At 38.9% G+C, this 15,548-nt stretch overlaps 1 protein-coding gene across 4 annotated transcripts in view; it reads left to right on the forward strand.

Moving 5' to 3' along the window:
* Positions 1–14,069: 14,069 nt before the first annotated feature.
* The window catches only part of NEDD1 (NEDD1 gamma-tubulin ring complex targeting factor), a 47,407-nt gene continuing 45,928 nt past the window's right edge, over positions 14,070–15,548 (forward strand). Inside the window, exons 1-2 of one of the 4 annotated variants that reach the window (XM_034643814.1) lie at positions 14,070–14,187; positions 14,677–14,808. Coding sequence is in view for 2 of the 4 variants with exons in the window: in XM_034643813.1 (XP_034499704.1) it covers positions 15,177–15,195 (19 nt within the window). In the remaining 2 variants the exon portion in view is untranslated. Of the gene's footprint in view, positions 14,579–14,676; positions 14,809–14,874; positions 15,196–15,548 lie in introns of those variants that run through there. The other 3 variants (XM_011235469.3, XM_034643813.1, XM_034643815.1) reach the window with 3 other exon arrangements.

The raw sequence follows: 15,548 nt of genomic DNA on the forward strand, positions 1-15,548 counted from the left end.
CTAATAAAGAGGAAAGAGAATTTATAGTCTAACAGAAAATAAAAAGATATTTTAGGAAAATAATCCCTTTGCGTGAAGAGGGAGTGTGTGTGTGTGTGTGTGTGTCTTTATCTTTCAATCCTCCAGGTGGGAAGGAGATGTTGCAGGTTTTTTTTTTCTTTCTTTTTTTCTCTTTTTCTTTCTTTTTTTTTTTTTGTTGAAGTAAAACATACATACAGAAAATTGCACAAATCCACAGAATATAGCTCAATGAATTTATTCAAATTGAGCACACCTACTAACCATGGGGGATAAAGAAATAGAATTTCACTAGCACCCAAGAAGCCCTTTTCTGGTCAATACTTCAGCAGGAGGAAGGAAATATATCAAACAACTTTTTTTCCTATTCAACAATCTGCTTAATGCTTACCTTCCTGCGTCACAAGTCACCCTTGGACCATTGTTAGCTTTCAAAAATAGTTTCTCTGAGACAACTCCCCCATCCCCCACAAGCTGAAATCAGTGATGAAAGTCCAGGTGAAAAAGAGCAAAAAATTTCCAGCTGTCAAATTAACAGCCAGAGAGCATTTTTTCCTCACAAAAGATGCGTCTAGACTCATGGAAATTAGAAGGGGAAAAAAATCCATTAGGTCATCAGGTGAAGGATTGTTCCCTCTGATATAATTCCTAGTTTTTTCTCTAGTTTAAAATGAGAGCAGCTGTTTTATTCAAAGTCAAGCCATACACATAAAGCACACCTAATGTGCCCTTTATTATAGGAGTAGACAGGAAGCAAGCACCAAACCAATTAAATACTGTAACCCCATAATGTTGCCTTAAAGTCTATGGCATGCTATTAGAAACCAAGTGATATAGAGCATCCTTTATTTTGTGTTTAGAAGGCACAGGACAGCTATCTGACCCAAAGATGAACCTATGTGGCCATAGGCAGACAAAGCATTCTTCATCAAGGTATAGGAGTGCAAGGCTGTAGTGTTCAAATCTCCTTGAGTGCTAGTATCTATCAGTAGCTACAGGAAATGCAAAAAGTCAGTCTTTGGGATGAACCCTCCTTTAATCTTTTCTAGAAGAGCCTCATCTCAGTTCAAACAAGATGGCTAAATGTAAGAGTGGGTCTCTAGTAGGCAAATAACTCAGGTTGAGGTCTCTTGGATCATGTATTTGATGTTGCTCTTTCATGGAATTAGAAATGGCATGAATCACAGCATTCGTGTTGTACATTAGTGACTTTTCTCCCAAACTAGCAGCTCTTTTAGGCAGAAACCACGTTTTCGTCTTATTTTCTGCAACTACAACATCTACTACAGAACTTGGGACCTGGTGGGTGTTTAATGCATGTTTGGTGACTCAATAATGGCTGTATGTACTAAGCTGAGGAGTTAGAACTTTATCCTAAAAGTGATAGGGAGCCATCTCCTGAAGCATGTTCAGAAGAGGAGTGAAATGGTCATATCTTTTTGTAGGAAGATCCTTCTGGCAATAGGATGGAACATATACTACAAAGGGACTGACATAGAGGTAGGATGAGTCACTAGGAGGTAATAATAGTCCAGACTAGAAAGTTTGAACTAGGGTAGGGCAGGTTAAGGTAAGAAAGTAGGGGCTGATTTGAAGGATACTTAGAAAATAACATGTGTATTATCTAATGATTGATAGAATGGAGGGAAAGAGAAGATAGAGGAGGAGGCTCTAACAATGATTCTTGGGATTTTGGATTGAGCTTATGGTTGGGTGATGGGTCAATCAGTTGAGACGCAGAATATAGTAGGTAGAGAGAGCAGGTTTGGTGTCAAAGACAGTAAGTTTACTATAGCCCCTTAGGCTAGAGGGACCTGTGGCATGTCGGATTTAGAGTCAACAGAATAAAAGTGGGTTTTGAAGCTGTGGATTTTGATATTATTTCACAGGAAGAAGGACACAACATGGAAATCCAGGGGGCAAAGTGCCAGTAAGGAGACCAAAATGGAGTGGCCAGAGAGATGGGATAAAAGTTAAGAGAATAGAGTACAAAAGAGAACGTAGCTAATGGAGATACGGACATCAAAAAGATTGGATGACCTAAAGGCTGTGAAGTCATATTGGGTACATTGGAACTAATTTGTAAGTGAAGCAATTAAGTCTCTTTTTGTTGCAATTACTGGAAGCTTATGTCAAATCAGCTTAAGGAATTTATTGGTTTCCGTTGATGAGAATGAGAAGAGAGGACACAGGTTTTAAATGATATTACCATTTTCTCTCTATTTCTTGCCATAACCCCTCGTCCACACCTCCCTGTCCTTCTATGTTTTGGTCTCATTCTCTTCTACTGCATACAGGGTCCCTGTCCATGCAGGGACATAAGACTGGGGGCAGCTCCAGGCTTACATTTCTTCAGCCTTGTAACTCCAGAGAAAAGAGGGAACAACTCTTTCCCCACTTCAGAATATACAACTTGCTCAGAAGGACTCTGATTAGTCAGGCCAGGGTCATGGGCCCATATCTAGACCAGGGAGTAAGTACTGTGAATGGCCACAGTGATTAGGATCACATGGTTTGAGAGGGGAGGAATAAATCCAAAGGAAAGAAGAGGAAGAGTTGCTGTTTCCAGAATATGTGGGAAAAATGGAGGGCAACCAAAAACAACAGATGTCTACAATCTGTTGAATGATGATGGTGGAAGCCAGTTTGCAGTTGAAACCCAGTCAGCCTTTTAGACTCAGCTCTGATAGATATTAGTTTAAAAATGAAGACAAGGGGCACCTGGGTGGCTCAGTCGGTTAAGCATCTGCCTTCAGCTCAGGTCATGATCCCAGGGTCCTGTGATCGAGCCCCATGTCCCAGGGTCCTGTGATCGAGCAGGGAGCCTGCTTCTCCCTCTGCCTGTCTGTGCTCTCTCTGTCTCTCTCTCAAATGAATAAATAAAAATTAAAATAAAATAATAAAAACAAAGGCAAATCTCCATAGACTAGTCTTCATTTCGATGAAGCTTGCCTGTTAACTAAACATATGAATTTAAGATATATGTATTCTCAGAAAATCCCTAAGAAAGGCAGACTTTCTTTTTCCTTTATGGTGGTTGAAATTTGTTTTGGGCACAAGGTAAGACTATAACGTTTTTTTTAAAACCTTAGGTAAAAACACTGGAACATTTTCCAAGGTATTCACTCGGAGAGGCTATACATTTATCTAGCAGTGAAATCACTGCACAAGATAATCCTGAAACTTCTATTTCGAATTTGTCTCAAAGCTTGAAGGGGTAAAAATCAATTTCTTTAAAGGATAGATTTGAGTTTTTAAAACAATGTAAGTTGCCATTTGGAATAAAATTAGGTGGAAAAGGTGAGTAATAGGAGGACAACACAATCATGTAGTACAATAATGAAATGGATTAATTTTCCTCTCCAGGACCCTAAATGATCTGCTCCTTTTTGCCCCTTTCTCTCCTCACACCTCTCTCTCCCTCTCTCTCTCCCTCCTTCTCATTCCCTCTCTCTCTCTCCTTCACTCTTTTCTCTCTCCAGTAGCTCTTACACACACCAGCCAGATTAATCTTCTGAAGCAGAATTCCAATCATGTCACTATCTTTTTCAAAATCTATCAGTGACCGCTGGCTATCACATAAATATGTCCAAACCCTTCAGTCTAGAAGTCAAAGCTCTTTGCAGTCTCACTGAAACTTGTTATTTGTTCTCTCTCACTCAATGAACTGAACTCTTGAATATTTTATGTTCGTTCTCTATGACTTCTCGTCTTTCTGTTCTGTAGGTCTAATTTCTGCATCTCCTTCATGACACCAGTCAAATGTCGTCATTCCCATGTGTCAGCCTTCCCTGACTAGTGCACTCCAGTTGATTAGCCTTGGTTTCCTCCACCTGGGGTACAACTGTCATCCTTAAACCATGGGAATGCCTGGAGTTCTTATTTCTATTTATCTGGAATTTTGTGGGAATATGGTGTTAGCATTGATGTAATGTTTTATCTATCAGTAATAATGATATATTTCATACAGCACTAGGAGTTAAAAGAAGCGGACAATAGTGAAACACCTAAGACAGATTATATTGATCATTACAGTCTAGTCAAAAAAGCAGCGTTGTCTTTAATGTCACTAGGCAGACTGGGTTTGAATCCTAGCACTTCCACTTAACAGCCGGGTGTTTTTAAGCAATTTATTTAATATCTCTCTAAGCATCTATTCTCTAATTTGTAAAATGGAAATGATGACATCAGTTTCTTAACTTTATTATGAGGATTAGAAGAGTCACAGAAAAGATTTTTTAAATGATCTTAGAGAGATGAAAACCTCTGTTAAGTATGATAAAATCAAGAAACCATAAAAGAATGATATTCTGACTGCTTAAAATGTAAACATTTTTTGCATGGCAAAATAATGCGATAACCAAAGCCAAAAGAAAGTCAATTAGAAAAATTCTTTGCAACATTTATGACAGATAAAGGGAGTAGTTTCATTCTCTGATCTCTCAATGAGGAAGAAAACCAATCCAGTAAAAGAAAGAAAGACAAAACGCATAAAAATAATCCAGAGAAAAGGAAATACAAATAACTTTTCAACATATAAGAAGATGTTCAACCTCACTTGTAACGAAGTAAGTGCAAATCAAAACTCAGTGATTATTAATATTATTGTTATTTCTTTTTCCTTAGTTATAGATTTTTATTTTATTTTATTTTAATAATTTTTTATTATGTTAGTCACCATACAGTACATCCTAGTTTTTGATGTCAAGTTCCATGATTCATTACTTGCGTATAATACCCAGTGCACCATGCAATACGTGCCCTACTTAATACCCGTCACTGGCTCGTTATTTTTAACTGAACTGAAGGTAGCGTAAATAGATACAACTTCTTTGAAAGGGAATTTACCTCATACTCTTCTGAGCAATTCCTCTTCTAAGAGTGTTTGTACCTATGCTGTCCAATATGGTAGCCGTGACCACACCTGGTTGCTAAGCACTTGAAATGTGGCTTGTCTGAATTGCAATAACATATACACTAGATTTCAGAGACTTAGTCCAAGTAAAAGAATATAAAATAATCTCACTGATGATTTTTAAAAAGATTTTATTTATTTATTTATTTATTTATTTAAATTGAGAGAGAGCCTGAGTGAGAGCAGGGAGGAACAGAGGGAGAGGGACAAGCAGACTCCACAGTGAGCACAGAGCCTGATGCAGGGCTCATCCCACGACCCTGAGATCATGACCTAAGCCAAAATCAAGAGTTGGATGCTTAACCAACTAAGCCCTGCAGGCGCCCCTCTTGCTTATTTTTTACTTTGATTTACAAGTTGAAGTATTTGGGATATAATGGATTAAATATATTTTTCAAATTAATTTTATTTATTTTTTTAGTTTTTTTAAAGATTTTATTTTTTTATTTGAGAGAGCGAGAGAGCACACAAGTTGGGGGAAGGGGCAGAGGGAGAGGGAGAAGCAGATTCCCCGCTAAGCAGGGAGCCTGATGTGGAGCTTGATCCCAGGACCCCAAGATCACAACCTGAGCTGAAGGCAGATGCTTAACTGACTGAGCCTCCCAGGCACCCCTCTTTTACTTTTCTTAATGTGGCTACTTAAACATTTAAATTTGCATAAGTTGTTCACATGATATCACTATTGAACAGTGCTGGCTAATACAGTTCTAATTGGGTGTATGAGAAATTATGCATGTGTAAAGAATATCTGGAAACATCTTTAATATTCACTAAAATACTTCGTTAAATAAAACATGATACATCTATAGAGTGGAATATTATGTGATGAGAAAAAGGAATGAGACCAATACGTACTAAGATGGGGAACTCTCTAAGCTAGATTATTAAGTGAAAAAGAGAAGAGCACAGAATATATATATATATATATATATATATATAGCCAATATTTGTGTTCAGTGACTATTGAATGGATTTTTGAATGACGTATATAAAAATGTACATATATAGAGAATATTATTGGCAAGGTGCATAAGAAATTATTTTTAGTTATCGTCCCAGAGGGGGAAAAATGTGGCTCAGTATCTGGAGTGGGAGAAGATTTATTTTTACTCTACCTTTTTGTACTGATTAAATGTGTTATAATATGTATTCATTATCTATTCAGGAAAAAAATATTTGCAGGTCTTTGTTATTTTTGAATAATTTCCCAAAATCAGTTATGACAGATAATGATTCATGTTCATTTTTAAAAAGTGAAGATGGGTGACAGACCCATGTAAACCATGGTGTTCTCCACATAGGAGGCTCCTAGGAAATTCCATTCCCTTCCCTTCCCCACGCTTAAGCTAATAGCACAAAGGTCATAACAGAATCTTTCCATGTTTGGGGGCTACCTTAAGTGTTACATCACGTTGTGACTCTAGAGATGTCAATTATCTATAAATGAGATAGGGCTACATGGATCATATTGTGTGCCCTGAAAGTTAGCTATTCCCCCCCCCCAATAAATCCCAGGAACTCGCTTGCTTACTTTTATACTTCACTGATCAAAATGGAAGGCAGCTTGTATAATGTATAACTTTGCAGTCAGTATAGTATTGTAGGCTGTCTGCAAATTTTATTACCATATTAAGGACGGAAGCAAACTTTTCTAGTTATTACATCTTCTGCACTCAAATCTTCACTCTCCTTGTCAGCCTCTAGATTCTTCGGCAGTTAAAACACTCTCTTTTATTTCTGTATCAAAAACTCTATGTGCCTTGCTAACCTCTTTGTCTATTTCAATCACCTCCTCTCACTTTCATGAAGTTTGTTGATTGATTGCTTCTCACAGGGTACGTCTGGCTTTCCAGCCCTTTGTCTAAATTTAAAACACTAGACCCATCCTTCAGAAAACACAGTGCTCAATTGCATTTGCTCATAAAATACCTTTTGTTTTTTTGAACAAAAGTCTCTTATTCTGACTCCTTATTTCCATTCCTGTTGCCTCTGCTTGAGTCCAGGCTCTCTTCATCTTGTCCAGAATATGTCAATTAGCTCTTAACTAGTCTGCATGTTTTGAGACTCCCTACCAGCAATCCATTTTCCACTTTACTGCTAAATTCTAAGAAGAGATTCTGAAAAACAGATTCATTCCATCATTCATTCATTCATTCATTCATTCATTCATTCATTCTCCAAACATTTATTAAGTATCTCCTTTGTGTCAGGCATCATGCTAGGTCCTGGGGATGTAAAGACATATTTTTCATAGGCCGGCACTATGCTCCTGAGCCTTGGGTCTAGGGCAGGGGGCCAATGAGTAGATGCATGATTTACAGTCCATTGGATTGGGCAAAGGATGCTGTGGAAGCACCCAGCAGGGGTGAACAGTTTCTCAGTCTCTGCCATCTGATCAAATTGGAGAGAGGCAGGACATGTTCTAAACAGAGGAAGCAGCAAGGACAAAGGCTAGACAAGCTGTTACAGGGTATATCTGCTTGGTAAGGCTAAACAGGTAGCCAGAGAAAATCTGGGGATGTCAGTATGAGGCAGTGGTGAAGGGCCTACGTGACAAGGCAAAGAAGTTAGATTTTATTCTAAGAACCTGGGTTTTAAGCAGAGCAGTCATGTGATCTGATTTGCATTTTATGAAAAGCAATGTTGCAGGAGTTTGGAGGATAGTTGGAAGGATCAAAGCCTGGAACCAGGAAAACGAATGAGGAGGAGACCCGTTCAACAATCCAGTCATGAGTCTAGGATACTTTAAATCGAGATAGTAGCGGCAGGGATGGGGAGGACTGGACAGATTTGAGAGTTATTCATCAACAGAATAAACTCGGTTTGGTGATGACCTATTTGGACGTTTGTGGGAAGGAGGGAAAGAACAGAGGTTTGACTTGCAAGTGTCTGGTTTGAGCCCTTGGGACGCTCTGAAGGGCTATGGAAGAAGGGATGGTTTGGGAGAGAGGCAGTAGTATGATTTGGTGGGGACAGGAGTGGTTGAATATTTATGGGTCTGCACTCAGGTGAGAGATTTAGACTGGAGATATTCAGTCTTCATCCATTTACACATTCAGGAAATAACTACTGAGGGCCTACTGGATGCCAGGCATTGGTCTAAGCACTGGGAGTACAGTAGCAAGGAAAAAGGGGTCAAAATTCTTGTTCATGCGGCACTTTCATTCCCATAAAGAAACTAAACAAGCCAAATAAAAGTAAATAAATGTATAATATTGTAAAATGTCAGGTAGGTATGGGTTTTGAAGACAAGTTCAGGTAAGAAGAAAGAGCACGATGAGGTGTGGGGATATTTTAGATAATGTAGTCTGGAGAAAAGAAGAGGTAAGATTTGAGCATAAACCTTATTAAAGTGCCAGAAGGAGCCATGGAAAAGTCCCAGGGAAGAGTGTGCAAAGAAGAACCACGTGGGGCCACAGGGTCCCAAAAGATGGGCTGGTGGCAGTTGTGGGGAAGGAATGGAGAGGGAAGGGACGCAGATCTCCATGTAATAGGACCCTATCAGTACCCAGAAACTGTAAGTTGTTAAGTATATGTCATCTTGCTTCCTTTTGAAACCAATCCTAGCTCCTTGGGTGGTATTAATTCTTTCTTCCACGGAGACTCCCCAGCCCTTGATAAATACTATAGCATTTATCACTTGTATCACTTGAATGTGTTACATCGGTATAATCTGAGCTTCTCCAAGGTGACCAAAATCACCTAACCTGCACAGCTTCCTGGGAAGTTGGAGGACTCACAAATGTTCATTGACATTGCAATAATGACAAACAATGCGGCTTTCTGGCATATCCCTGAAAACCACTATAAAATATATTATCTAGCTGCTCTATCCTTTCTAAATCCTGACGCCTTAAAATATGAATGGGTCAATATATTGTACTTACTTTTTTCTTTTTTCAAATTTACTTTACTTAAAAGAATCAGACATATTGGAATAAGTTAAAAAGAGGCACATAAAACCACAGGCTTAAAAAAAAAAAAAAGCCGTCCTTTGCCTTTATCCATCATCACCTACTTACTACTCTCCCCGAGGCAACTTTTTTGTTGTGTCTTTTGGATTTCATCTCCATTTCTCTGAATAATAAGCTTATTCATGAAAAGTATTTTTTCAGTTTTAGGATTTACTATTAACTTTCCACCGTAAAAGGCAGGGAATCAGTTCTTACAGGACCCAACTACACGCTAATGCATACTTCCCATCTCCCGATCAACTCAAGATAGCTGCATCGTAATTTTGGTTAAATTAACATTCCATGTTCATTTTTTATGATTATGTTACTATTACACATCACAGAATTATATGGTATATTGTGGTTGCTATATCCATTTTTCCTTTCTTGCACAACTTTTTGTTTCCCTAGTGTTAGTTTTCTCTTATTGTTTAGCTGGTTGGTTGGTTTTCCAGTTTTTTATGTATTCAGTCACGAAATAAGCCCTTTACCTCCTCTTTCCCAGTTCTGCAAATCCTTTCATAACACAATTAAGCATGTCAGATATAGGTCTGTGTGTGTGTTTGTGTATTTTTATTTTTGACAGTAGCTTTCCTGGAGCCTTTCGACCTACCATCTGGACTCATTGCACTTTAAGACCAGTGTTTGGCTGTTATCCTGGGATTTTCCTTCAGTGACATATTGGGGATTCCCTTTACCTCTCTCAGGGTGGGTACCCATGCTTCTCCTCTCTAGGTTTGCTCCTTTGTTTTGGTGGGGCACCCCCCCCCCCAAGTAGCTTCCTCATAGGGTGAATGGGAGGTAAATTTGTTGAGATGTTACATGACTGAAAATGTTTTTATTCCTCCCTCACACTTGACTAGTAATATGACTAGATAATTTTCGGTTAATAATCTTTCTTTTTTGTTTTGCTCAAAAATATAAGGGGGTTATTCCAATGTCTTATAAATTCTAGTATTCCTATTAAGAACACAGAAGCTGGGGCACCTGGGTAGCTCAGTTGGTTAAGCAACTGCCTTCGGCCCAGGTCATGATCCTGGAGTCCTGGGATAGAGCCCTGCATAGGGCTCTTTGCTCAGTGGGAAGCCTGCTTCTCCCTCTCCCTCTAACCTCCTCCAGCTTGCGCTCTCCCTCACTCTCTGTCTCTCAAATAAATAAATAAATAATCTTAAAAAAAAAAAACATGGAAGCCATTTGACTCCTTGAACCTTGTGTAGTAGCTTTGTTTTTGTTTTTGTTTTCATTTTGGGGCATGTTTAAAATTTCTCTCAAGCCAATATTCTGAAATTTGACAGTTATGTACTTTGGTATGTCTTTTTAAGAAATAATTAATTTTGTTTTTCTCTTATAAGTCAAGGACATCACTTTATTTCTTAAGGATCTGGAGCTCTTAGTCTCTGAAATTTTTTAAAATAAGATTTATTGAGGTAGAATATATAAACAATAAACTGGATAGTTTAAAATCAACCCTTCTACAAACTTTGATAGATGTATTGAAACCACAAAAATCAAGATAAAGAATTTTCCATTACCACCAATTGCTTCCTCGACTTCTTTATAGTCCATCCCTCCCACTACCCAGGCAAATGCTACACTGCTTTCTTTCACTATAGACTGATTCATATTAAATCTAGGTCTTTTGAATTTGTCTTTTTAAAAAAATTGACATTCTAGCAATATTTTCCATCTCATTAATGTGATATAGCTCTCTATTTAAGTCTTTAACTTCTCTCAGGAATGTTTTGTAGTTTTCAATGTGTAGTTATTGAATATATTTTATTAAATGAACTGTAAGTATTTATGCTTTTTATGCCATTGGAAATGAAATTGTAATTTTTATTACATTTGCCAGTTGCTTGTTGCTAGTATTTAGAAATGCTACTCCATTTTTGTATACGATTTTCCACAGGCCTTGCTAAATTTACTTATTGCTTCTAGGAGCTTTTTAACATATTTCTTATGATTTTCCAGAATGTAATCGTATCATCTGCAAATAGAGTTTTGTTTCTTCCTGTACATTCTGTCTACTTTTCTTTCTTTTTGTCTGTCTGTCCCTTATTGCACCAACAAGGGCCTCCAGAAGAATTTGAATAGTAGTTGTGGGACTGGGCATCCTTGTCTTGTTCTTGATCTTAGAAGAAAAGCATTTGGTTTTTTACCGTGAAGTATGGTGCTGTCAGTGGGCTTTTCATAGATGTTCTCGATCCAGTTGTTGAGGTATTTCCTCCCGGTTTTTTTCCTAGTTTGCTGAGACTCATTAATCATGAATACATGCTGATTTTTTTCAAATGCTTTTGCTTCACCTATTGACATAATTATATGGGTATTCTTTATTTTGTTAATATGGTGAATTATATAAACTGATTTTGGGATGTTAAACTAACCTTCCACTTCTGAAATAAACTCCACTTGGTCATGATGTATAATCTTTTTCATATGTCTTTGGAATTAATTTGCATATATATTTAATTTGCATACATGTATACTTTTTGTATGTATGAGGGATATGAGTCTATAGTTATTTCTTGTAATGTCTTTGGTTTTAGTATCAGAGTAATACTATCCTTAAAAAAATAAGTTTAGGAGATATTCCCTCCTCTTCTGTTTTCAGAAGAAGTTTGTATTGGATTGGTATTATTTCTTTCTTATGTGTTTGATAGAATTCAACAGTGAAGGCATTTGATCCTGGTATTTTCTTTCCTTAATTGTGAATGCAAATCCTGCAGTACATATAGGGACTACTCATATTATTTCTTCTTGTGTCAGTTTTAATATTTGTGTCTTCCAAGATATTTGTCCATTTTATTTCAAATTACCAAATTTATTGTTATAAGGTCATTCATATTTTTCCCTTAATATCTTTTGAAATATCTTTTGACTCTGTATTGATGGCCTGTCTTTCACCTCCCCTATTGGTAACTTACGTTTTCTCTTTCTTTTAGATAGGTCTAGGTAGAGGTTTATTAATTTTATTAATCATTTCAAAGATTTGCCTTCTGATATCATCGAATTTTTTCTACTGTTCATTTATTTTGCAATTTCATTGTTTTCTTTGTGTAATTTGCTCCTCTTTTTCTAGGTTCCTTAAGAGAGTGCATAGATCATTGACTTTGGATTTCTTTCTTTCTTTCTTTCTTTCTTTCTTTCTTTCTTTCTTTCTTTCTTTCTTCTCTTTCATATAGAATAGTTAATAGTGTTCAGATCTTCCATATCTTTACTTATCATTTTTCTTATTTGGATAGTCAATCAATTACTGAGAGAATTCTGCTAAAGTCTTCAACAATGACTCTGGATATGCCTTTTCCCCCTTTAATTATGACATTTATTCTTCATATACTTCGAGTTTCTGTAATCACATATATATGTATAATTTATATCGCTTCTGATTTTACTGACACTTTTTTTGTTATGAAATATCCCTCATTGTTTCTAGAAATATTCCTTGTCATGATGTCTACTTTTGGAAAGGTATATATGTTTATATGATTCCTATATTAGTGAGGTTTCCAACATTTGGCAGCTATTGCTTATATTGTATAGACCTGAGGAAAGTATGCACATAGACACAAGGGTAGGAACAAGAAGGACAGGACTGTCTCAAGACCATGTAAGTTCTGATGAGGCTGCAGCACCAGCAAGGAGGGGCAGTGGCTCTTTATGCTGTGTTTTAGCTCTTGACTATATAGCATAAAGACTATATAGCACAGTCTTTGTAGACTTATGGTTCGGGTTTAACACCTGTCCATACCATTTCTAAACTGTGTGACCTCGGACCAGTTACTTAACCTCTGTTCTTCATATGTAAATTGGGGGACATATAATAGTGTATGTTTTTAGAAGGATGACTTATATATATATAGTGTACATACACACATTATATCTATACATGCATACATATGTAATGTTTAGTAAAGTATGCATTCAATAAATATGTATTGTCATATAAATTTGTCATTATATTATACAGTATATAATATGTATTATATGACATGTATTATTATATTTTGTTTCATATATTCTAGTCTCAATTTTCTTTCTGACTTTAACTTTTCAAAGATTTAGTTGTCTTTTCTTCCCCATTTGCCCCAATTCTTCCTGCCCTTATTCCCTTACTCTATTTTCTCATTTTCCAACTTTTTGGCCCCCATCCCTGCCAAAACTGGATTTAATAATCTCAAGAGCTATAAACTACACAATTAAGGGAGTTACTGATTGCTATCTTTCTTTTGAGATTTCCCATCAATCTTTACAATTTGGTTAGGATTTCAATTTCTGCTCTGAAAAAATTGCATTCAGAGTTTTCAAGTTTATTTGCAACATGGGTACAAATAATCAGGGCTTATGTACCTAGTTCAGAAACCCACTCCTAGTTCTTTCACACACCTCTGATGAAAGAATAATAATACTGTTTGTGGAAGAAATGCCCTATATTTATTATAAGTATTCTCATCAAAAATTGTCAGTAGAGCTAAAAAAAGGCCTTGGTATTGAAAACTCAGTTTAGCTCCTCCTTTTTCCACTCTGAGAAACCTCCCTTTCAAAAGAATTCCCAACCAGATGGTGTTTGATGTTCCTGACCCTGCAACATGATTAAGAAGAAAGATCAATGATTAGGAAGAAAGAGCATGGGTTTTGAAGTCAGATACTTCAGACACTTACACTTTTGGTTATTTCTTAGCTTTTCTGAGCTTGCCTCTGGTTTGTAAATTGCATGGGGTATTATCTGCTCTCCATGGTTTCCTCTTCAAGGGAGACTTTCCTAAACCCATATCCATGTTCATTTCCCTTTCATATATTTTTCATTCACCTGTTAGCTTTCCTTTGAAGCAACTGTCAGCTTCACTTTTAAGGATGTAATTATCTATAAACGTCTGCCTCCTATAGTGAACTGTAAGCTCCACGAGGTCAGGGACGAGGATGGTTCACAGCGTCCCGTACTCCCAGGCTAAGGCCATCACGGAGCACCGAGTCTAGCCTAGAGCCTGGCACACAGCGGGCAGTAAGCGAACAAATGAACAACAAAGGGACATCCACCTGAGCCCCGAGCGCCGTCGCTGGGGCGTGGAGGGAACCGCCCAGGCCCCCAGTTCCCGCCCTCGCGGCGGGAGAGCGACCCCCGCGGAGGCCCTGCCCCCGCCCCTGCCCAGCCAACCCTAGCCCCCCTTCGGTGCTGTGCCTCACCCCTTGACGCCACTTGCGGGCGGGACTTCCGGCCGCCGAAGTTTAACAGTCCGGGCGGGAGCCGGAAGCCTAGCGCCGGAGCGGGCCGCGCTGTGGCCCCCGGTGTACCGCGGTTGAGAGGTGAGGTTCCGGAGGGCCGGGGGTCAGCGGGCTACCGCCCGCCGCGTCCTTGCACACTCCCGAACCCCGCCCGCCTTCCGGCCGCCCCGGGGCCGGGTCGGAGGTCCCCGAGCCCCGCGCGCCCCGGCCCGTCCGCTACCACGGACAGTTGTCGGGCAGGGGCGCGGCAGCGAGTTTGGCGCGGAAGTGCCCGGGAGCCGCGGGCCAGAGTCGCGCACCTCCATCTACGACAGTCACCGGCTCGGCCTGAGAAGTGGCCCGGGCAGCTGAGGTGGGGTGGGTTGGTGGCGGCTCTGGGCGGTGTGCTGTCCCCCGGAAAGTTTGCCGTTTCTCCACCGGCCGCCTCCCCTTTTGTAAACCTCTCCTCTACGGCTCGAATGCATTTTATAAGGTAACCCAACTTGAGCAGTTCTGCAAGTAAATGAAAGTTGAAGAACTTTGGTTTAAGCTAAATATTATAGTGAATTATTATTATTTTTTTCCTTGTAGGCGCTGTCCCTAAATTCGGGGTTGGCTGTCTTTTGCCGCCTTGTGTCCTGCTAGCTCTCTTTGATGGGACCTTCTTTGAGAGACTGATGTAATGCCTCTCCCTTAAAGGTGCTCAGTTCTCAGAAGAGTGAGGTAGGTGGGCAGATGGTCCCCTTCCCCGCTCCACTTGAAGAGAAGGAAACAGACATTAAGTGACTCTGCCAGAGTCGCCATCACCTAGCTTTGGGGCAGATTCTTTGAACTCCTGTTTTCTGAGCCCTGACTTAAGTGATCTTTCCACACTGCCCTACACGCTCCACAGGAATGGTGTGAGATTGTAGTAAAGGCATTTTTCGGTTGTGTTTACTGGGTTTAAGAGATCCCCTTTCCAGCACTTAATTGTACCTTGAGTAGGGAACCAACGCATGTTACCACATGTCAAGGCACCAAATCCAAACACTGCATGTCCACATTTCAACAGATGACTAACGGCTTTTGGTAACACTGTATATATCCGATGAATGAAGCATAATGAACCACGTAAGTGACTTTTCTAGTTAACAGAAGTTTGGTCTTTTTATAAGCATATTAAAAAGATTTTTTTTTTTTTTGTCTCTTGAGATTCAAAGGGCCCTGTAATTTATTAAACCTTTACCTTGGCCTCTGAAATAAGATCTACTGGACATAAATGTGATGCTTTGTTGGTGACTTGGGACTGTGTCTGTGACATCACTATTACTGTGCTGTCCTCTTACACTGTCCACACCAGGAAGGTGTGGAGGGTATATTTCTAGGCTCCTTTCCCTTCCTTTCTTCCATGTATTTTTGTGCATTTTTTTTTTCTGACTCATCATGCATTACTACTTGCTGCTCTTAAAGTATCTGCTGAAAGC

Source organism: Ailuropoda melanoleuca, chromosome 15 (genome assembly GCF_002007445.2).
Source record: "Ailuropoda melanoleuca isolate Jingjing chromosome 15, ASM200744v2, whole genome shotgun sequence".
NCBI classification, from domain to species: Eukaryota; Metazoa; Chordata; class Mammalia; order Carnivora; family Ursidae; genus Ailuropoda; species Ailuropoda melanoleuca.